The 25301-nt window shown below is 36.5% G+C and overlaps 1 protein-coding gene across 2 annotated transcripts in view; it reads left to right on the top strand.

Annotated features, from left to right (window-relative positions):
- LOC131157292 (uncharacterized) overlaps window positions 1-25301 on the top strand; it is a 66933-nt gene that overhangs the window by 37832 nt on the left and 3800 nt on the right. For both annotated transcript variants that reach the window (XR_009137246.1, XM_058111333.1), the window contains exons 3-5: window positions 350-424; window positions 521-557; window positions 25198-25281. Coding sequence is in view for 1 of the 2 variants with exons in the window: in XM_058111333.1 (XP_057967316.1) it covers window positions 350-424; window positions 521-557; window positions 25198-25281 (196 nt within the window). In the remaining variant the exon portion in view is untranslated. The remainder of the gene's footprint in view (window positions 1-349; window positions 425-520; window positions 558-25197; window positions 25282-25301) is intronic.

The raw sequence follows: 25301 nt of genomic DNA on the forward strand, positions 1-25301 counted from the left end.
GCCCTCTGTCCTGCTCTCTCCCTTATGCCATTCCTCCTGTGAAAGGACTGTACTTTCATTTTTCTAAGTTATTGTATAAAGTAATTCATAGTAAAACCTATTTGTGTTACCTATTTAGGTAGTTCTTTATCCACATGCGCTGCATGTGGCATCTCACTAGTGATGGATAAGGAAAGATTTGTAGGTTATCCAAACCACATGCGCTGCATGTGGCATCTTTATTGAAAAATATTACATTGATATACATTCATGTCATTCTCTCATTAGCATTTTTTTTCCCTTGTGATGGACTTCTCATATACTTTTATCTTTGCAAATATGTTTCTGAAATGTATATATACACCAACAGCCCAGAAGGAATTGAGGCACTTTGTTCAGATGTGGAAGTGGACCATACTGACGTCAGGATATTGATGCTTGCTTGGTGAGTCCCTTTTTAGTAATTTTCTTCAATTTTTTTTTTTTTTTGGATTTTAACCCCAAACTTGTCATCTAAGCACTGATGAGCTGCACATATCAGGAAAATGAAGGCTGAAAAACAGGGATACTTCACTTTGGTAAGCAATGCCATGTTATTATTTAATCAGCTTTGATAATCTCATAAATTTTAATCATATTTCTATTTTTAGAATTCCTTTGCTGGGGTATAATTATTTTCTATTTGATCCCCTGATTGAGCTCTTTTTTATTCCGTCATCTGTTGTACCAAATATTATGCTTATGAACACTAATTTTTGTGGAATGTATTAATGTTTAGTTCTGTGATATTGTTTTTAATCACGTAAGGTTATGTTCGGATTCTGTTCTACAAATTCTTCTCTTTTTTGCTTGGAATTTCTTATTTAATATGTATTTTTGGTGAATTTTCTAATATTCTAATAGATTTCTATTTTGTTTTGTTCTAGCTTGAGTTTTGTAGTCTTTTCTTGGGTTGCAGGTTGTAAACTACCTGTGTGAAGTTTGAAACTTCCTATCTTTAGAGAAATTTGAATGATAATTTGTCTCTATGTGCTTAGGCCTGTTTTTAGAAGGTTTGGGCTTGTACGTTGAGCTTTGAAGAGTCTATGAATAAGGTATCTAGTACAAAAAAGAGATGAGTTTGATGAAATTTGGAGTGTTTTGGTTGATTAGTGGGTAGGGTTCCCTTCTCCTTCACTTTAATTTCTTTATGTTGGCATGTTGTCTAATCAATTTCCAATGAGTCTATATTTCCGTTAATTTTTCTAACATGAAGCTTATAACTCAAAACCCTCTCTTACCCAAAGAACAAAAACCATAGTTTAGTTGCTTTTCAGAAACTTTAAGCAACTTGTTTTTTGAATTTCCAGTTAGTAAAGATTCTTAGAAACCCTTTCTTGAGTGCCTTCTCTCTCTCTCTCTCTCTCTCTCTCTGTCCCCCCCCCCCCCGGGCGGCTTGTGGGGCACACGTGCATGTGTGCCTGTGCGGACGTAGATTAAAAAAAAATTGTTTCAAAGTATTGTATTATGTGTTATGCGTTGGTATCTAGTATGTTAGGTGTGTTAATAAATATTTATGCAAGTATTTGCATTAGTAAAAGAAGTGTGCAGCTCAGCAGCAGGAAGCATGAGTGTTGTTTATTGGTCCTTGGCGCAATTCTTCAATCCTTCCACGCCCATTGTTGACAATGTTCAGGAAAAGAAAGCAACTGAAAACTTTAATTTGACCAACAATTTGTGCTCCTGAAAATTTTGGGATCCCCAGAGTTTCAACAGATCAGTGTCCCACATGTTTAATGCACATTCATTCCTCTCCAATTCTTTAGGGGTTTTTACACAAATTAGGTTTCCTACAGTGACGGAAGTAGCAGCATGCAACATGAAGGATTTGGATACTGAGGATTACAGTATCAGGAGCATCTGGCCTTCAAATGCAGCTTTGATGGCTATTCTATCTTTCATAGAAAATCTTTCATGATTTCACACTTAGAATGCTTTGAAGGGTAAAAATATCTGAGTGGGAGTACATGTTACATTTTCCTTTGTAACCTAAATTATTTTAATGAGAAACTTGTGTGTTAAGTACGGTTTTGTATGATTACCAAATCCATATTATCTCCTAGATCATCATCTAAAGGATTTAACAGTGCAAGAAGTCAATGACTGGTATTATATTATACAATGTTGGACTATCCATGGTCTATACTGTCCTTATACTGTCCTTATTTTTTTGCACTTTTGCATGTTGTTGTGGCCTTTGTTGTGTATGTCAATGTCATTGTGGTACCACATTATGCTTATGGACTGAGAAGCATATTGTGCATCATGACATGGGTATGATTATTGAATACTAAGAGACATGAACCCATGGATGTGTCAAATAAAGGATGCAGAATATGGTGTTAACATGCACATTTGGATCTAGGATCTTACAGTTTTATGATCCAGAAATCACAAACTCCCGCTTAAATCTATCTGTGTTGGGATCCCTATGAGATTGGGATCTTTGGGATTCGATAGTCCTGCACATTGGACAGAATGTTGGGCCTAACTTAAGCTAATTTCTGAAGCTTTCAATTGCTATTGTTTTGATCTCTCTTATTTAGTCCAACATCACATGGCTAAACAAAGAAGAAAAGTCTGAATGTAATCCAAAAAAAGGGGGAAAAGAAAAGTTCTATTGTGTTCGAAGCTTGAGCTATGATAACATAGCACAAAGAAAATTTTTAATTGGTTCTCAAGAAAAAGGAACTCTTTACTGGCACTTTATTTGAGCTCAGTTTGCTTGTTCCAACTTTCCTTTATTTAATTGATTATTGCCCCTTAGTGCTCATCAATTTTATCTCTTAATGATCAAAGTTTTATTGGTATGCATTTTACTTTTTGTTTTTTCCCTTCTCAGTTCTCTAGTCGTAATCTATCTTTCACCCATTCTTGAATGTCCTCATCCTTCATACTCTATTTATCTCAAATATCATTTTCTTTTCTCATTTGGTTAAAGAGATTTTTTTTTTTTTATCAAATCATTGTTGATTTTATTATAGTTTTTACAACAACAGCACATCCATAAGTCTAGATGCGAGTACTTGGGAGGGTAGGTGTAAGCAGTGGGAGGCTCTACCATATTGGGGGGCAGCTGGGGTAAGGGGGGTTTCTTACTGTGTGGGATTGCCATTCTATTTCTAGAACTGATGGTCTTGTTAGTTTTTTCTCCCTTGTTGGTTTCTTTGGAAGTTAAGAATTAGGGGTTAGCAGTGGACCGGTGGTTCATGCTGGTTTATCGTACTGCTAGGCCTGCTATTCAGTATTATTTTTGGGATTAGTTGTTGCAATTTATGGTTTTTGTTGTCATAGGTGGGGGAGATTTTAATGCTGTGATATTTCTTGGGGTGAAAGAAGGGTGAGATTGCTATCATTAAAAAATAAAAAAAAGGGGGGTAGTGTGGAGATAAGATTACTTTAGTATGCAGAATTTTAATTGGTTTCCTGGGAATGGGGGTTGAAGGATTTTTCTATGGATATTGCTTTATGTTACTGGTCAGTGGGTTGGAAGAGAGTGGCTGCCAGTTGTTTCGATAGGTGTTTGTTTTGTAGTGAGTGGGAAGATGGATTTCCTAATCCATCTCAAATTGTTTCGTCTAGAATGGCATTTATCGTTTGTCTATTTTTAGGAGGTTAAGAGGGGGGGGGGGTCCCATTTGAAGAATTGGAATATTGATTTTTTTGGGGATATTAGGGCAAGAAGACCAGCACACTAGGTGGGCTTTGATCTGTTGGATGGGAAAGAGGAAGAAGAGAGTCTTTTGGATTGTGAGGTGGCTAAGATGGTTTGATTAAAGAATGAGATAAGAGGAGGTGATCTTTAGGGGGGTGAGGAATCGGCAGAAGAAAAAATTTAAATGGGTTAGGATGGTGGTTGCAATTCTAATTTTTTTTCATAGGTTGTCTAATTGCCAAAATGAGGCCAAACTTGATTAGGGAATTTGAACTGCTGGTGCCCCCCCCATGACTCTGTTGGAAAGGTCTTTTGAGGAGAGTGAAGTAAGGATGGTTGCGTTTGGGATGGAGAGGTTTTATCAGAGATTTTTAATGAGTTCCACTTTAATGGGATTTTTAGGCAGAATTATTAATTCTACTTTCATTACTTTGATGCCCAAGAAATTGGCCTATTAAGGTTGCTGATTTTCAGCCCATGTTTAGTTACTGCCTTACTGGTGTGTATAAGATTATTGCTAAGGTTCTTGTACATAGGCTGAGTTTTGTGCTAGGAGATACTATTTATTACGCTCAAAGTGCTTTGTGGGGGTAGATAGATTGTGGATGCCATCTTAGTAAATGAGGCTGTGGAGGATGTTCACTGGAGGAAAGAAAAAGGGGGTGTGTTTAAAATGGATTTTAAAAAGGATTGTGATTGGGTTACTTGGAATCTTCTGTATAAGATCTTTGGTAGGAAGAGTTATGGTGTGAGGTGGCTGAATTGGATGAGGGCGTGCTCGCTTATTGCTTCTTTTTTCAGCCATTATTGATGGAGAACCCCAATTGTGGTTTTGGGCCTCAATGGGTGTTAAACAAGGGGATCTGTTAGATCCTTTTTTGTTTGTTCCCGTGGTTGATATCTTGAGTAGATTGATAGATAAGGCTATGGTAAAAACTTCCCACAATTCAAGTTAGGATCTCAACTTTGACAGCATTGAATGTGTGGGAAAACTAGCGAAAATAAAAACAAATTCCTCATCAGTTTCTTAATTTGATAATCTTAGTTTGAATCATTATTTTTGACTTGATAGATTTTTTGGGAGTTATGGTTGTTTGGGCCAAAGCCCAAACATGGGCGTTCGATTTTCAAAGAAAATGATAACATAAGAACGAAGCCAATACTCCTATTTGGCAATATCATTGGTTAAATGGTTGGCATGATGAACCCTTAATATGTGTTACTGTATGTTAATGGTTATTTAGTCATTTAGCATTATTATTATGTCAGAGTTTTGTTAGTAATAAGTGTGACTTAGTAAGGGTATTATAGTCATTGGTGTTGTACTTGACATATATTATAAATGGAGGGAGAGACCTATCATTGAAGTTAGGTCTTCCATTTTACCCAATTATTCAACATTGTATCAAAGCATGATTCTGAAACGTAAACCCTAATTGTTACCACCACCATCAAAACTGAAGCCTAAAACCCAAAATCCGCTGCATGTCTACCATCATAGAAGAATTTCCAGCAACAATATTGCCCTAGAAAACAGCCAGCAATTGCCAGAAGTCAGACCAGCAGCTGGAAATTTCCTGGGTGACACCGCCAGTTCAGGAACACAAAATCTACTATAGATTTTGCAAAAAACAACACCATAGTCACCCAGAGACACTGCCGATCTGCCCCCCACTGAAATCCCATCTCCAGGAAGTGTCCCACGTGCCCTTACGCACTGGTTGAAGGCTTCCAGGGCTGACCCCACGCACCAGCACGTGAAGCTACTTTCAGGCATGTTTTGACCTGAAATCATCCTGCAGTGATCAAATTTCTCTATTAACATGTTGATTGAGTTTTTCATGATGTTTTTTGTCCAAAGATCTCACCTTTTTTAATTGCTGATGTGCAGCACCCAAGGAATGGTTGTTTGATGCTTTGTGAAGCTGTTTATCAATGATTATTGAGAGAGTTTAATTGGGTCTGAAACAGTGGGATTTGCTGTGTTTTCTATTCGATGTTCTAATTTCTTCCATATATCAAAATATCAAGATGTTGGCTTGGGCATGTGTTTTGCTCAAAGGTCCAATCTTTGTTTTGACCATGCACTCGTGGTAATTTGTTAATTGTTGTTTGGTGTTAGTATAAGTCATTAGTGACTCTTGGAGCAGTAGTAGTGTTCATAAGCTGTTTTTTGTGAGGCTGTGGCAGTGTTATATAAGTTTGTTGGTGATTTGTCCATGGTAATTGGTTCACCTCTCCAATTGTTCTAGTGTTGTGTGTTCTTGGGGCTGCGTCTGAGTTTCTTGGTGCTGTGGCAGTCTTGTACTGATTTATTTGTGACTTGTTTTTGTTGGGTCACCTTGTTTGTGGTTGTTCTAGCTATTAATCTTGTTATCATTGGTCTGAGTTTTTGTCTGTTGGGATGGAGTTTGCAAATCCCAAAAGTATGGTCCCCTCGTTAGTCACTTGTTTGAGTGAACCGCACACTGTGACTATATTAGAGGAGTATTCAAAGTTTCTACAATATTAATTGTCTCAACAAGCATCTTATCACATTGCATCTTTTTCCCAGAAAGGTAATCCTACAGTCTGTATGTTATCTGCTATCTTTCCCACTAGTCCTTGGGTTTCGATTCTACTGCCATTGACCATATAACAAGTGCAACCAACTTCTTTTCTAACCTCTAGTATTCTAAAAAAATCTACTTCAAGTTACCCTTATTGATGGGTCCTAAGGGGATAGGAACAGTAAATCCTACTCCTTCCATTTCTCTCTCCTGCTTCATACACTCCTAAATCCCCTTTCAATGTCATGTCAGTTAGTAAGCTTACAAAGTCACTAAATTGTTCTGTCACTTTCTTTCCTAATTTTGTGATTATTCAGGATTTGAAGACGAGGAAGACAATTGGCACAGGATGTGAGGCTCGTGAACTTTACTACTTTGAGTTGCCTTCTCCTCCCATTGCTTGCACAGTCATAGCTACGCCACTTCAAATCCATTGTTGCCTTTGTCGTCCATTCTTGGACAAGTTGAAATAGGTAGTTCCTACACCTTTGTCTAATCATGAGTATGAGTCTTGTCAATTAGGAAAACATTGTCGTGTTCCCTTTGCTTTCTAGGTCGACAAACAGGTGGTTAGTCCTTGCATGCTTTCCATTTTGATATTTGGGCCTTGGGGTCATAGTCATGTCACGTTGAAGTTAGGGTTTTTGGTACTTTGTTACTTTTATTGATAACTACCCTAGGATGACTTGGTTATATTTAATGAAGACCGTTCTGAGTTGTTTAACATCTTTTGTGCCTTTTGTTCCCAAATAAAGACTCTATTTGATATGTGTCAAGATACTTCATAGTGATAATGCTAGGGAGTACTTTAGTACCCAATTCAGTACTTATATGACAAATTCCAGTATAATCCATCATTCCTATTGTGCCCACACTCCACAACAAAATGGAGTTGTAGAGTTGACAAACAGACATATTCTTGAAGCCCTGCATACCCTATTGTATCAAATAAATGTCTTCAAAGGTTTTTTGGAGCGATGTTGTGCTCACAACTTGCTCCCTCGTCAATAAAATGCCATCCTCTATCCTTGGTGGTAAAATCCCATATTCAGTAATCTTCTCTAAGGCTCCTTTTTTCTCTCTTCTTCCTCGTATATTTGACTGTATGTCCTTTGTCCATCAGTTAATTCCAGGAACGGATAAGTTGTATCCTCATGCTATCAAATGTATTTTCTAGGCTATTCCTACACTCAAAAGGGATGTTGATGTTATATTCCTACTTTACATCGCTTCTTTGTCTCTACTGATGTCACCTTTCTTGAGTCTACACCATACTATTCTAATTCCTTGAGTTCTGTTGACCTTGATGAGTCCTTTCCTCTGCCTTGCCTTCCATATCCAAACCTATTATCTATGTCCAATCCTCCTACATATTTGTCCAGTTTGAGTCCTTCACGTCGCATGGATCTTCCCAATTTGCAGGTATACACACAACGAATCAAGGAAGGAGAGCCTCCTCTAGCTTCTACTATTGCACCTCTAGTTCCTTTGTCAAATGATCTTATTTCCCATGATGTTGATCTTCCTATAGCTATTCGAAAAGGTAAACGTAGTCGTACCCAACAACCGATCTCTAATTTTGTGTGTTGGGATTCTTATCACCCTCTTATTATCATTTTGTTAGTACTCTATCCTTTGTTGCTCTTCCAAAATCTATTTCTAAACCCCTATCCCATTCTAAGTGAAGGACTACAATGGTTGAAGAGATGTGTGCACTACATGATAATGATACTAGTATTTGGTACCTCTTCCTCCTGATAAGTCTGTGGTTGGTTGTCGCGGGGTATTCAATATGAAAGTTAATTATGATGGTTTTGTGGCTTGTTTGAGGGCCAACCTTGTTGCTAAGGGATATAATTAGGTGTACGGTTTGGATTATTCATACACATTCTATCTGGTCTCTAAACTTGCCTCAGTATGTTTGTTTATCTCTTTAGCCACCACTTGTCATTGGCCTCTGTATCAGTTAGATGTGAAGAATGTTTTCCTATGTGGTGATCTGCATGAGGAGTTATATATGGAGCAACGACCTGGGTTTGTTGCACAAGGGGAGTCAGGCTCAGTATGCCGACTTAAGAAATCATTATATGGATTAAAGCAATCTCCAAGAGCATGATTTGGTTGTTTTATCATCATACTTCATCTAACGGGATTTTGCTTTTTGTGTATGTGGATGACATTGTCATCATTGGGGATGATGATAGAGGCATCTAGGACCTAAAGCTTTTCTTACAGAGTAAGTTTAAGACCAAGGACTTAGGATCATTGAAGTACTTGTATTGAGATCTCGTATGGGAACTATCTTATCATAGAGGATATATGCTTTTGATCTTTTGGATGAGACGGGGTTGTTGAGATCCAAACCTGTTGATATATCCGTGGATCCCAATAATAAGTTAGTGCTAGATATGGGTGATTTGTTGCCTAACCAGGTCGATGCTGGAGACTTGTTGGAAAGTTAAATTATCTCAGTCACTCGACCAAATTTATCCTTCGCAACAAGTGTTGTGAGTCAGTTTCTCAACTCAATGAGAACAAGTCAATAGGATATTGTAATTTGCATTTTGAGATATCTCAAAGGTGCATTAGGGAGAGGTCTCTTATTTCAAGATTAGGGTCAAACTCATATTCAAGGATATACAGATGCAGATTGGGCTGGGTTACCTTCCGATCAAAGATCCACAACCAGGTATTGTATCTTTGTCTGTGGTAATTTGGTGTCTCAGAGAAGTAAGAAACAAACTGTGTGACCAAGTCAAGTGTTGGGTCAGAGTATAGGGCTATGGCGCACACTACGTGAACTTGTTTGGTTGAAGAACGTGTTGAAAGAACTGGGTTTTTTCACATTCTTAGCCTATGGAGTTGATTTGTGATAATCAAGCTACTATTCATATTTTCTCCAACCCGGTCTTCCATGAGCAGACAAAGCACATTGAAGTTGATTGCCACTTTATTCGAGAGAAACTTGTACAAAAGCTCATTGCAACCACTCATGTGAAGTTTGAGTTTCAGCTTGCTGATTTGTTCACTAAAGTCTCAAAAGGTGCTCATGTAAAATTCCCATTTGTAACAAGCTAGGGGCATATGATATATATGCTCCAGCTTGAGGGGGAGTGTTAATGGTTATTAGCCATTTAGCATTATTATTATGTGTTATAGTTTTGTTAGTAATAAGCGTGAGTTAGTAAGGGTATTATGGTCATTGTAGACACCCCATTTTTACCCAGGCCCAATATATGTATTACTATTATTATTATTATTGTTATTTTATTATTATTATTATTATTTTATTTATTATTATTATTATTATTATTATTATTATTTTCTTTATTATTATTATTATTTTTCATTAGTATTATTGATATTACTTTTATTTTTATTTTTTTTATGTCTATTTTATCATTATTATTATTATTTATTATTTTCATTATTATTTTTAATTTTTATTATCATTATTATTAGTATTTTTATTATTACTATTATTTTATTTATTATTATTATTATTATTATTTATTTATCTATTATTATTTTCATTAGTATTATTATTATACTTTTATTTTTATTTCTATTTATATTTTTATTATTATTATTATTATTATTATTATTATTATTATTATTCCTTATTTCTATAATAGTAGGATATATTATTTCCAAAAAAAAAAAAGAAAAATACTCATAAACCAAAAAAGGAAATGTTTTAGAGGGTTTTTTCAAACTTATTTTTATAAGAAGGTGGAGGGGGGGGGGGGGGGGGCGCACCGCACAACACCCGGGGCCATTAAAACCAAAAAAAAAAAAATTTGCTTCTTCTTCTTCTTCTTCCCCTGCCTCCGGTCTCTCCCTCTGTTTTTTTTTTTTTTTTCTTTGCTCCTTCATCTCCTTCCCATCATCCTCCGCATACCATCACCGCAGTAGCCTCCCGCCTCTCTCTCGTTGTTCCAGGCCACTGCAACAACAGCAACCTCCGGCCATCTTTCTGGTAGTTCAGCAGAACCACCAACCCGAACAGATTCCAGCCGGCTGCCCCCTTTGTTCCAGCTGCTCCAACCCCGGCGGCCACAGCCATTACTCCACAGCAGTCCAGCTCCTATCCCAGCCACCATTCGAAGAGCAGCAGCCCGAACACTCACCTGCAGATCCTCCGCACTCCTCTGTAACACTCCACGACTCCTCTTTTTGAGTCACACATCAACAAGCCTGCAACCAAGCAGCCAACAAAGACACCGGTGGCCTCCCCTGCTGCACCGACCACCCTCACAGCAGCCAACCACCAGATCCTGCAGGCTACCCGAGAGCCTAGCAACGGCTGCCACTCCAAAGGATTTTTATTTTTGTTACGGAGGTAAGATTTTCATTGTTTAATATTTAGATGTAATAATTTTTTTTCTATGTGTTTCCTTTATTTATTAGGTACATATTTTATCATCAATATATGTTTGTTTTTGTCTTATGGTATTAATTTTTTTTTAGGTTTATTGTATGTTTATTATCTATGTGTTTTTGCAGATGGTATACTTAAGGGTTTTATTTACGCATAAATTTATTGTACATATTAAATAATATTATTATTGTCGGATTATTATTATTTTTTAATACCCTATTACATGTCCATACTTATTGTTGTACTTATTTATTTAACATCGACATTTAATAATTGATATTCATGTTTGTATCTTTTGTAGTATTTATGATTATATTTGTAAAATTTTCTTGTTAAACTTTTACTGTTATAGGATTTTTAATATTTGTTGAGTTGATATCCACGTTTGTATTTTGGCTATGTGTATTATTTAATAACCATTGTTGTCATTGCAAAATTGTTATGGTTAAAATATGTCTTAATATTTAATTTTAAACTTTTGTGGTATCCATTGTAAATGTTAAATGATGTATTATCAAGGTGGGATTTTTACATGTTTAGTAGTAAGGTAATATTACATATTTAGTAAATTAGGATCTTAAGCTTGGTGTTTTATTGATATTATATGTGAATTAATAATTTTAGTTATATGTATATCACATATTAGCATATTGGTAAATATTACATATTTAGCATTTTTGTATTTTTTTTTTAATATTATATATTTAGTGATTTAGGGTTTAATGGATTTTATATGTTTAGTAAATTAGCATTTTAATCGCATGTTTAGCATCAATTATTTTTTTAGTGTATTAATATAGTTAGTTTAATTATTAGTATCCTAGTATTTTTAGTATCAGCTATTTTTAGTATATAAATATGTTTAGTAATAATCATTATTAGAATCTTACTATATTTAGTATTAAGTATCCTTAATATATTAATATATATAGTATTTAGTTACTTATTTTGACATTCATAATATGTTAGTAGGTATGTGAGGCTTATTATTCTATTACCATATATTAAAAACCTCCCATGTTAGTATTTTTCTATAAAAATTTTATATATAATTTCAAAATTTTGGGAGTGTATTTTCTTAATTATATCCCTATGATTTTATTGCGGGGGTATGAGCCTTCGGGCATCACGTACCCTAAGCTCTGAGGGAATATATATGTATATATCATCTTTATTTATTTATTATTTTATTTATTTATTTATTTTTCACGTGTATTTATAAATTCATAAAAAAGGAGTAATTTAAAGAATTTTTAGATTAACTTAGGGATAATTTCAAATTAATTAGGTACCGTTTGCAAGAACGGGCGCGTAGGGGCTGCTCGTACCTTCCCCTCGCGTAACCGAACTCCCGACCCCAACTCTGGTAATGTAGACCGATTCTACCCCTAACAGGGTAGTAATCATGTGTTCTAACCGCACTAAAGGTTAGTGGCGACTCCTACACCATATTTTTCCTGAAAATATTAAAATGATTTCTAATTTCGTCGCCCGGGGCACACGCGCTCCCGGGACGTCGCGACAGCTTGGCGACTAACCTTTAGTGCGGTTAGAACACATGATTACTACCCCATTAGGGGTAGAATCGGTCTACATTACCAGAGTTGGGGTCGGGAGTTCGGTTACGCGAGGGGAAGGTACGAGCAGCCCCTACGCGCCCGTTCTTGCAAACGGTACCTAATTAATTTGAAATTATCCCTAAGTTAATCTAAAAATTCTTTAAATTACTCCTTTTTTATGAATTTATAAATACACGTGAAAAATAAATAAATAAATAAAATAATAAATAAATAAAGATGATATATACATATATATTCCCTCAGAGCTTAGGGTACGTGATGCCCGAAGGCTCATACCCCCGCAATAAAATCATAGGGATATAATTAAGAAAATACACTCCCAAAATTTTGAAATTATATATAAAATTTTTATAGAAAAATACTAACATGGGAGGTTTTTAATATATGGTAATAGAATAATAAGCCTCACATACCTACTAACATATTATGAATGTCAAAATAAGTAACTAAATACTATATATATTAATATATTAAGGATACTTAATACTAAATATAGTAAGATTCTAATAATGATTATTACTAAACATATTTATATACTAAAAATAGCTGATACTAAAAATACTAGGATACTAATAATTAAACTAACTATATTAATACACTAAAAAAATAATTGATGCTAAACATGCGATTAAAATGCTAATTTACTAAACATATAAAATCCATTAAACCCTAAATCACTAAATATATAATATTAAAAAAAAAATACAAAAATGCTAAATATGTAATATTTACCAATATGCTAATATGTGATATACATATAACTAAAATTATTAATTCACATATAATATCAATAAAACACCAAGCTTAAGATCCTAATTTACTAAATATGTAATATTACCTTACTACTAAACATGTAAAAATCCCACCTTGATAATACATCATTTAACATTTACAATGGATACCACAAAAGTTTAAAATTAAATATTAAGACATATTTTAACCATAACAATTTTGCAATGACAACAATGGTTATTAAATAATACACATAGCCAAAATACAAACGTGGATATCAACTTAACAAATATTAAAAATCCTATAACAGTAAAAGTTTAACAAGAAAATTTTACAAATATAATCATAAATACTACAAAAGATACAAAAAGAATATCAATTATTAAATGTCGATGTTAAATAAATAAGTACAACAATAAGTATGGACATGTAATAGGGTATTAAAAAATAATAATAATCCGACAATAATAATATTATTTAATATGTACAATAAATTTATGCGTAAATAAAACCCTTAAGTATACCATCTGCAAAAACACATAGATAATAAACATACAATAACCTAAAAAAAAATTAATACCATAAGACAAAAACAAACATATATTGATGATAAAATATGTACCTAATAAATAAAGGAAACACATAGAAAAAAATTATTACATCTAAATATTAAACAATGAAAATCTTACCTCCGTAACAAAAATAAAAATCCTTTGGAGTGGCAGCCGTTGCTAGGCTCTCGGGTAGCCTGCAGGATCTGGTGGTTGGCTGCTGTGAGGGTGGTCGGTGCAGCAGGGGAGGCCACCGGTGTCTTTGTTGGCTGCTTGGTTGCAGGCTTGCTGATGTGTGATTGAAACAGAGGAGTCGTGGAGTGTTACAGAGGAGTGCGGAGGATCTGCAGGTGAGTGTTCGGGCTGCTGCTCTTCGAATGGTGGCTGGGATAGGAGCTGGACTGCTGTGGAGTAATGGCTGTGGCCGCCGGGGTTGGAGCAGCTGGAACAAAGGGGGTAGCCGGCTGGAATCTGTTCGGGTTGGTGGTTCTGCTGAACTACCAGAAAGATGGCCGGAGGTTGCTGTTGTTGCAGTGGCTTGGAACAACGAGAGAGAGGCGGGAGGCTACTGCGGTGATGGTATGCGGAGGATGATGGGAAGGAGATGACGGAGCAACGAAAAAAAAAAAAAAACAGAGGGAGAGACCGGAGGCAGGGGAAGAAGAAGAAGAAGAAGCAAATTTTTTTCTTTTTGGTATGAATGGCCCTGGCTGTTGTGCACTGCGCCCCCCCCCCCCCCCCCCCCCCCACCTTCTTATAAAATTTATTTTGAAAAAACCCTAAAAATATTTCCTTTTTTTTTTTATTGTATTTTTCTTTTTTTTTTTTGGAAATAATATATACTACTATTATAGAAATAAGGAAATAATAATAATAATAATAATAAACAATATAAATAGAAATAAAAATAAAAGTAATAATAATAATACTAATGAAAAATAATAATAATAATAAATAAAATAATAGTAATATTAAAAATACTAATAATAATGATAATAAAAATTAAAAATAATAATGAAAATAATAAATAATAATAATAATAAAATAGATGTAAAAAAAATAAAAATAAAAGTAATATCAATAATACTAATGAAAAATAATAATAATAATAATAAAGAAAATAATAATAATAATAATAATAAGAATAAATAAAATAATAATAATAATAATAATAAAATAACAATAATAATAATAATAGTAATACATATATTGGGTCTGGGTAAAAATGGGGTGTCTACAGCTGCCCCTCTTTGTAGGCTTTGTCGCTCCAAAGTGAAAGTAGGAATTCTCCTACGTTATTTGTAGCAACAAGCCTGCAAAGATAAAAGACGCTAATTTTGGACCGGGCCCAATGTAACAAAAGAGACCAAAATAATTTGTGAAAACTGATTTGCATGTATGATTGAGAGCACATGAGAATGACTTGCGTCGGATGTAGGAACCCGAGCTATAATTCACGGAAGGGTGACTTGCACTGGGTGTAGGAACCCGAGCTATAGTTCACGAAAGGGTGACTTGCACCGGGTGTAGGAACCCGAGCTATAGTGCACGGAAGGTGACTTGCACCGGGTGTAGGAACCCGAGCTATAGTTCACAGAGGATGACTTGCACCGGGTGTAGGAACCCGTGCTATAGTATGAGCATGATTTGCATCAAGCGTAGGATCTTGAGAACTTCTCAGATGTAGGATTCCGAGAGTATAATGATTGCTCGAGTGTAGGATCTCGAGGACTTCTCAGATGTAGGATTCTGAGAGTTTTCTGGTTGCTCGAGTATAGGATCTCGAGGACTTCTCAAATGTAGGATTATAAGAGTGCTGATTGCTCGAGTGTAGGATCTCGAGGACTTTCTTAGATGTGCGATTCCGAGAGTTTTCTGATTGATCGAGTGTAGGATCTCGAGGCCTTCTTAGATGTAGGATTCTAAGAGTCTGTTGATTGCTCGAGTGTAGGATCTCGAGGACTTCTCAGATGTAGGATTCTAAGAGTCTGCTAATTGCTCGAGTGTAGGATCTCGAGGACTTCTCAGATGTAGGATTCCGAGAGTCTCCTGATTGCTCGAGTGTAAGATCTCGAGGACTTCTCAGATGTAGGATTCTGAGAGTTTTCTGATTGCTCGAGTGTAGGATCTCGAGGACTTCTCAGATGTAGGATTCTGAGAGTTTGCCAATTGCTCGAGTGTAGGATCTCGAGGACTTCTCAGATGTAGGATTCTGAGAGTTTGTTGATTGTTCGAGTGTAGGATCTCGAGGACTTTCTCAGATGTGCAATTCTGAGAGTTTTCTGATTAATCGAGTGTAGGATCTCGTGGCCTTCTTAGATGTAGGATTCTAAGAGTCTGTTGATTGCTTGAGTGTAGGATCTCGAGGACTTCTCAGATGTAGGATTGTGAGAGTTTTCTAATTGCTCGAGTGTAGGATCTCGAGGACTTTCTCAGATGTAGGATTCTGAGAGTTTGTTGATTGCTCGAGTGTAGGATCTCGAGGACTTCTCAGATGTAGGATTCTGAGAGTTTCCTAATTGCTCGAGTGTAGGATCTCGAAGGCTTCTCAGATGTAGGATTCCGAGAGTTTGTTGATCGCTCGAGTGTAGGATCTCGAGGACTTCTCAGATGTAGGATTCTGAGAGTTTGTTGATTGCTCGAGTGTAGGATCTCGAGGACTTCTCAAATGTAGGATTCTGAGAGTTTGTTGATTGCTCAAGTGTAGGATCTCGAGGACTTCTCAGATGTAGGATTCTGAGAGTTTGCCAATTGCTCGAGTGTAGGATCTCGAGGACTTCTCAGATGTAAGATTCTGAGAGTTTGTTGATTGCTCGAGTGTAGGATCTTGAGGACTTTCTCAGATGTGCGATTCTGAGAGTTTTCTGATTGATCGAGTGTAGGATCTCGAGGCCTTCTTAGATGTAGGATTCTAAGAGTCTGTTGATTGCTTGAGTGTAGGATCTCGAGGACTTCTCAGATGTAGGATTCTAAGAGTTTTCTGATTGCTCGAGTGTAGGATCTCGAGGACTTTCTCAGATGTAGGATTCTGAGAGTTTGTTGATTGCTCGAGTGTAGGATCTCGAAGACTTCTCAGATGTAGGATTCCGAGAGTTTGTTGATCGCTCGAGTGTAGGATCTCGAGGACTTCTCAGATGTAGGATTCTGAGAGTTTTCTGATTGCTCGAGTGTAGGATCTCGAGGACTTCTCAAATGTAGGATTCTGAGAGTTTGTTGATTGCTCGAGTGTAGGATCTCGAAGACTTCTCAAATGTAGGATTCTGAGAGTTTGTTGATTACTCGAGTGTAGGATCTCGAGGACTTCTCAGATGTAGGATTCTGAGAGTGTTGATTACTCGAGTGTAGGATCTCGAGGGCTTCTCAGATGTAGGATTCTGAGAGTGTTGATTACTCGAGTGTAGGATCTCGAGGGCTTCTCAGATGTAGGATTCTGAGAGTTTGTTGATTACTCGAGTGTAGGATCTCGAGGGCTTCTCAGATGTAGGATTCTGAGAGTTTTTTGATTGTTCGAGTGTAGGATCTCGAGGACTTCTCAGATGTAGGATTCTGAGAGTCTGATGATATTTTTGAATTAATGATGAATACTCAGGTATAGGATACCGAGAGCCAGATGAAATTTTGAATTGATGATGAATGCTCAGGTATAGGATACCAAAAGTCGGATGAAATTTTGAATTGATGATGAATACTCGGGTATAGGATCCCAAGAGTCGGATGAAATTTTGAATTGATGATGAATGCTCAGGTATAGGATACCAATAGCCGGATGAAATTTTGAATTGATGATGAATACTCGGGTATAGGATCCCAAGAGTTGGATGAAATTTTGAATTGATGATGAATGCTCGGGTATAGGATACCAATAGCCGGATGAAATTTTGAATTGATGACGAGTACTCGGGTATAGGATCCCAAGAGTCATACGACCGAACTTGGTCCTGAAGGCTGATGCCCCAGCTTTAAAATGAATGCTAAAATTGGGACTAGGGTCGATTGCCCCAGTTTGGAAGCGAAAGACTTGAACAAGACCTAGGCCAGTTGCCCCAGTCTCAGGGTAGATGGATTGATTGGTACCTAGGCCAGTTGCCCCAACCCCTTTTTCTTCTTCTTCCTTTTCTTTTGTTCTTTAGATGAAACATGGATTGCTTAGCCAAGTATGACAAGACAGGTGTGAATGAATGATATTATATGGGGATACATGCATGCAAGGTATTTGATGTGACACTGGAACATGAGGATATGCAAGCATGTTGCATGATATAATATGTATGCATTTTTCTGTGTAATGCATGAAATGCATGACGATGCATGAACTTTTCTTTTTCCAATATGCCTATAACCAACCGATCAATCTCCAATCTTGACTATGTTGCCTTTGACCTAGTTCCCTCGAAACTTGCCCCAGATGAATGGATTCATAACTGATTTTAGCCCAATTTTCTTAATGGAGGAGGTCAACTTGGCTCAAATGAAACTCCATCACAGAATCTACCCAGTTGAATGGATTTATAACTGCACTTGGCCCTGTTTTCCTATTCATCCAATCTGATAAGAAGGTGCTTGAATAAGTCCTACTGAAACTCAAATCGAAACTTGCCCCAGATGAGCTCATCTGCCACTGATCTTGGCTGGGTTGTTAGATTCTTCTTGAATAAGCAGATCTTCTAAAGCCCGACATGACATTTTCCCTGGTTAAATTGACTGATTCTATGTGCATCATATTTCCTCAACGGGGACCTCCTCTATAAGAAGCACACTAGTGGTTTCGAAACTCTTTGACTATCCTTTTTTTTTTTTTTTTTCGGAAATGAGGAATGATTATGCAATTATGACATCAACTTGTGAAACCAAAAGGTCACCCACCCAAAAATAGATGTTTTACCATGTTTCAATGCTATTACAAGAAAAATTCATACCAGTATTCAAAAGCCATATGATATTGATGTTAATTTACCAAACTGAATGGTTGATCTTTTCTTCGACTGTCCCAGCTTTATTGATGGCCCCCTCTCTTATTTTGTTTCATTCTGCTGTGAAACCATTAGAAATTTCACTTGTTTAGTCAAGTTCAACTCGTGTTTTGATCTCAAGATGGTCTTTAAGACTCGGAACGAAACGTAGGCTGAGGGATACAGGTTTTCAGAATAAAATGGAAACTAAGGCTCAAAAATACCACCCCAAATAATGTTTTACGCCCCCAGTTTGAGTTGAGACGTTTTGCAAGATGTTGACCGAACTTGTTATTTAAATAAGCTGCCTACGTACCTTTTCAAGATCAGGTCATCACGTAGTTCAGACTCGTCATTGAGTCTGACAAATCATTAGAGACAACGATGTATACCAATCTGGTCAGGACTTCATTTGGACCATAATGTAGGCTGGGGGGTTATAGGTTAAAGAAAGAAAGAGTTAAATAGGGCTCAAAATCATCATTTTCATCAAGGGTAATTTGGTCAAGGATCACATACGTAGAATGTCCCGTATTTTCTTTCTCTTTTCTTCTTTCTCTTTCCATTTGCTTTTACTGCTCCCTTTTGTTTTTCTCTATGAAGGGATTTTGTCATTTTTGTTTGGACTTCATTTGAGACTGATTTCTCTTAAACTGCCCCAGTGTGGGGTGTGATCCTTTGACGGGTTAATCAATAAATAAATTTTTCAGGCTCAAAAGGGCTTGCAAGAGATTTCTTCTTTGAATTTCTTTTGGGTAGCAGAAAAATGGCCTACCATCATTTTGATAGCCCATTGTTGTCTCATATGACTTGCCAAACACTAAGAGACCCAACCCAGGTTAACTTTTTGGTGACCTGGCTTTTAAGAAAAAACTAGTTTAACATTCAAGTTCAACTTGGTTAACAATTGGTAAATCAATATTTGGTTCTTTTTAGGGATAACTGATCGGCCAAAGATGGCCATCTATCATTTGATCAAAACATGAATAGGGAATTGACTTGAAATTCTTGACACAGCACATATATTTTACTGAATTCCGTCTAGATTCTTTATTTCTTCACAACATCTGTTTTCATAGGGTGAGGAAAATCGTTTTATCTTCTTCTGATTCCACCTCCCGTGTTTGGTTTTCAAAATTAACATCACTTTCTGGCTTATGAATATTGGTATTATTATTTTCCTTATCTTTACACGAAACATCGGCAAACAAATTTTTGGTCAACTTGAACTCAGGACACAAGTGATATGAGAAAATGCATAACTCAATTTATTGATGAAAGGGAAATTGGCTGAGATAATAGTGTCGACAGACTGCTGGAAATTAAAATGACATCATCATATGAAACAAACTGGATAATCAAAAACTTGCCCCTTGTGTACTTTTTCTCCCTTTGGGCTCCTTACGAGAACTCCGGGATCCATAACTTGACATATTCTTTTGCCTGACCTCGGCTCACAGTCTTTCGTACAACATATTAACCATTTCCTTCCCCGTGATTGGGTAGGGGATCACTATGGACTCCTGGCTGCTTATCATCGAAGACCAACCAACCGGCATCCCTCAACGACTGTACCTTGTGTTTAAATGTCCAACAGCGGTCAACGATGTGACCCGGCGAATTGGAGTGATACGCGCACTTAGCATCCGGGTCATACCATTGTGGTAGGGGGTGTCGTACGGCTACTCCAGGGATTGTTGAAATGAGTCTTCTTTCGAGCAATTGTGGGAGCAATTCCGAATAGGACATGGGAATTGGTTCCACCCTATTAGGACCATATCTCTGTGTCTGAACATTTTTCTGTGTGAGCGTAGGCCCATAGGGAACAAACTGAGACCCTGTGCCTGTATACGCTATCTAGCTAACAATATTTCTTCTAAACCCTTGGTTATGACCTCTTTGGTATTGTCGCCCTTGAATCATATGAGTTTCATCATCCTTCTTCCTATTTGTCCATTTCTTGTCTGAACTAGTTTCTTCGCCACTACTTCTGGCTTTTCCGACTTTGATGGCTGTTTCGATTCTCTCTCCGGTAGAAACAATGTCCATAAAGTCATGGGGGGTTGCCCCTAAGAGATGCCCAAAGTAGGGATCTTTCAATGTATTCACGAATAGGGAGATAGCCTCCCTATCTTTCCATCGGAGGGCTCACTTGGATGGACATGTCCCTCCATCTATATGCATATTCTCTGAATGTTTCATTAGGTTTCATTTGCATGCTTTGCAGGGTCATACGATCAGGTGCCATCTCTATCACATGGCGGTACTGAGCTATAAATGAATTTGCCAGATCTTTCCAAGTACGGATTCGAGCTCGATCCTGCTGAATGTACCATCTAATAGCTGCTCCAGTCAAACTATCTTGAAAGCAATGCATCATCAACCTCTCATCATCGGTGTGTGCAGCCATTTTCTGGCAATAAAGGCGCAAATGGGTTCGAGGACAATGGGTTCCATCAAATTTTTGGAAATCCGGCATCTTGAATTTTGGCGGCAGAGCGACCTTTGGCACCAGGCAAAGATCATTAGGATCAACGGAGTCAAATGTATTATACCCTTCAATTGCTTTCAAACGCTCCTCTAATACGTCACAACGACGCTCAGACTCAGATCTATTTATCCCCATATCAGGAGTTGCTAACGGGGAAGTCCCTGCCACTGGAAATCCCTGTGCTGGCACAGTTGGGATAAATGGAGGCATATTTGGCATTGGATCCCCCATGACGCCCGGCGGTGGAGCTGATGTTTGTCCATGATTTAGGGTGAACCCTGGAGGATGAGTAGGGTCTATATCTGTTTCAGAATCATCTTGTACCGCTTTTCCTTTGTTCATCAACAATTCCATAATTTTACTCATTTTTTCAATCAATTCTTCTTGTCCTTATTCTATGCCCAGGACTTTACCTTCCAATTGTTCACTCATTTCTTTTGCTCTTCTCCTGGTATTGTATTGATGTGTGACAGTCTCAATGTTGCTTGCTCAGACGAATTCTGTGGCTAGGCACTGCAAACCAAAACTTTCCCTTTTTAGAAACGTGAATGCATAGGTATGAATGCATGAAATGCGATGGTCTTTTCAAGACATGTGTAAATTTTACAAATATGAAACATATGTATGCAACCTATCATGCATGGCTATGCGTGTGAAATTATGCATGAATGCATGGATGCCATGAATGTTTATGCATGGATGTAACTAGTGCAATTACTTATGCAAATAGAGATATGAACATGCATGTGACCTATCGTGCATGATTACGCGTGAAATTATGCATGAATGCATGGATGCAATGTATGTTTGTGCATGGATGTAACTAGTGCAATTACATATACAAATAGAGATATGACCATGCATGTGATCTATCGTGCATGATTATGTGTGAAATTATGCATGGATGCATGGATGCAATGTAACCTAACTAACTACTTTGTCAGTATTCTAGGAAAAATCCCACTAATGAGAGATTTTAAGACAATCATTGATGGGCCACAATTTCAATTCAATTCTTCCCTCAATCATTCTTTTCCTTGATGACGGTCCATATACCTCAGATTCTATGAAGGGTCAAATTATGATCTGAGGTTGGGGTTAACCCAGGTTAGTCAACCCACTGGATTTGTTCAATATGGGCTTGTGGACTTTAGGGTGCATTTGGGCCTCAAGTATATTAAAATATGGGCTTCAATATATTTCATGATGGAATCAGGCACTAGTTTTAAAAGGACTTGGGCTGGGGTTGTTTAGAAAATATTGGCTCGGATTTTTGGGTAATAGGGCCGAAGCCCATTTTTGAAAATCTGGGTTTGAACCTTTTTGAAAATCAGGCTTGGGCCGAGTTTTTACTTAGGAAAAGGTCGGGTCTGGGTTTGTTTTTAAAGAATTATGCCCAAGTTATTTGAAAAGGGTTGGGCCGGATTTTTAGGTAATAGGACCTAAGCCCATTTTTGAAATTTGGGTTTAACCCTTTTTTTTTTTTTTTTTTGAAAATCAGGCCTGGGCCGAGTTTTTTTCTTAGGAAAATGTTGGGCCTATACTTGTTATTTCTCAAAAAATTGGGCCCGAGTTATTTGAAAAGGGTTGGGCCAACCCATATTTTAAAATAGTTGGGCCAAGTGCTTCATTTTTGAAAGGATGGGCCTTTGTCTCATTATTGGGCTTTTTCTGAATACTGACTAAGTAGTATGTAAAACTGGACGCAAAATGTATGATATAATACAAAGTACAACATATATATATATACTATACATGGAGAAGGATGTGGCTCCTGTCCCAACCCAGGGTAGGTATGTATATACAAGGTTCTTCATGGCTCTATCCTAGTTAAGGACAAACTATGGACAAGTACGTGTGGGTAGGCTCTAATCCCTATTGACAAAAAGGTCCCCAATTTGAAATTTCATCCTCCCCCATAGGGGTCCGGACAAAACTCACATTGAGCGGGGTGGTTCGCGGGTCCCATCAAGCTTAAGCTACGAAGGGACAAACGCTATTACACCCCTATCTAATCTTAGCAGGTAAAGCTCGGGTGTAGAGCGTGAGAGTGTGTGAATTTAATTTTTAACCTAATCCCACTATCCCCACATTTATTCACATGCTATAAACAATATGGAAATAAGATATTTACAATTAATATATATATTCAAAAGATAAGGAAACACAATATATGCAATTAATATGTTTATTTACAAAAAATTTGGAAACAAAAATAAGGAAACAAAATATTTACGATTAGTATACAAAATATCTATAATTAATTTACTTTTTCAAAATATCTTACAATTAATATGCTTTATTCAGAATATTTGGAAATAAAATATCTATAATTAATATTCACAAAATTAGGAAACAAAATATTTTTAATTAATTTTGGTTATTTACAAATTATGGAAGTAAAATATTTACAATTAATCAAGGTTATTTATGAATTACTATATTTACAAAATAAGGAGTAATTAAAAGATTTATTAAATTTAAACTTGGGATAATTTTCAATTAATTAATGGCTCGACTCTCTAAGTCCCCAGCGGAGTCGCCAAGCTGTCGCGGCGTCCCGGGGGCGCGTGTGCCCCGAGCGGCAAGATCAGTCATTACAATTGTACTTGACATATATTTTAAATGCAGGGAGAGACCTATCATTGAAGTTAGGTCTTCCATTTTACCCGATTACTCAACATTGTATTTCAACAACTTTTTCCTCACTTATCTTGGTACTTCCATGCTTTGAGCATCAACAACTCAACATGGTCTTTAATTTTCATGAACTTGCCTAAATTTTGTGTTCCACCACCCTTCAAATTGAAATGACAATCAATTTTTATCTTGCAAAATTTCCGTTGAAATTTCAATTCCAAAATTTATTGAAATTTAACTATTGAATAAAATTGAAATTTGAGATTCAAAATTCAAAATTGAAATTTCTCTCTTAAATTATTTAATTGAAAATAAAAACTATTACAAGATGGATATGGATGATAAATTTTGATTTTTTGAATTTTTTTGCAACATTGAACTTGGATATTACACTTGATTTGACCTTTTATGTCAAAATAGCTACATTTCCATGAGAACTAATGTTTAACTAATTATGAATTTCATTTATATTAACTGAACATGTTTAATATGGTTATTGTATTTCGGATATTGCACCTTGTACACTTCATTCTTGTCCTTGATGTATTTTATTTTCAGTGCTGTAGTTCTAGTCTTGCTTTATTATGTTTATTAACAAGTTCTGAAGTTTCATAAAAACAAATTCCGTGCATTACTACTAATTGTCACCTTTTTTAAAACTGAAATATAAATTTACATAAGATTTTTTGTACTTTTGGAGCCTCAATATTTTAATGCAAATCTAAATTTAGAACCTTGAGCATCATGAGTCAATCTCTGCACTCACCTAGGATACTGGGCAGACATTGTTAAGATATATTGAGCCGTTCTTATATTGGAACTTTTTTTGTTTGAATATGATAGTTCTAGTTTCATAGAATTGGTCTTTATATGTTTACACATTTATCATATTATTTCTCATACTATTTCAGTCCCAACCCATTCCATTTCAGTGTACCAAGCATTGTTATGGGTATTGCATTATGGTTGATGGTAAGCTAGTTACTTGGAGGGCAAGAAGCAATGTGCTGTTGCTAGACTGAGTTCAGAGGCAGGGTTTCCTATACTTGACCCATGCTCATGGTTGCATGAGTTTCTTTGGTTGCGATCTTTTTTTGAGTGTCATTTTCTGATTTTGGGTCCATTTATCTTGAATTTTGATGATAAGGTTGTAAACTTGTAATAGTTTTGTTGATAATCTGTTTTTGCACGACTGCATTAAACATATATGGCAGTGTCCTTATGTCGACGACTAGTAATTGGCAGCTGATGTCCTCACCAAAATAGCATTCCTAGTTTGCTTCTCAATTATCATATGCAAGTTGTGCAAGATTATGTATTCTCTCCATTTTGAGGGAAGAATTGTGAAGATACATATAACCTTTCTCACACTTCTCTATGTAGGTAGTGGTATGTTTTCGAAATTTATTGCTTGTAAAATAGACAGATTCTAGTGTTTGAGAATTTTAAATAGACAGATTCTAGTGTTTGAGAATTTTTGATTCTCAAAATGCTTTGCTTTTGGTTTTATTTCTTGTTTTTCTCATTCATGTGTGTCATTATGCATGTAAATTCTCGGAAATTGGATGGCATTAATTGCAATGGCACCTTGTAGACCGTTTATTTTCTTTTTAAAAAAATGTGTTAATTTTTGTCATGATATTATCAATAGGAGGAATGGCGAAGGGGCCTTAAAGCATTGCGAGCTGACACTATAAACAAATTAAAGAAGGCACTCCCTGAGCTGGAAAAAGAGGTGCAATATTCTAACTTGCT

Source organism: Malania oleifera, chromosome 6 (assembly GCF_029873635.1).
Source record: "Malania oleifera isolate guangnan ecotype guangnan chromosome 6, ASM2987363v1, whole genome shotgun sequence".
Lineage (NCBI taxonomy): Eukaryota > Viridiplantae > Streptophyta > Magnoliopsida > Santalales > Ximeniaceae > Malania > Malania oleifera.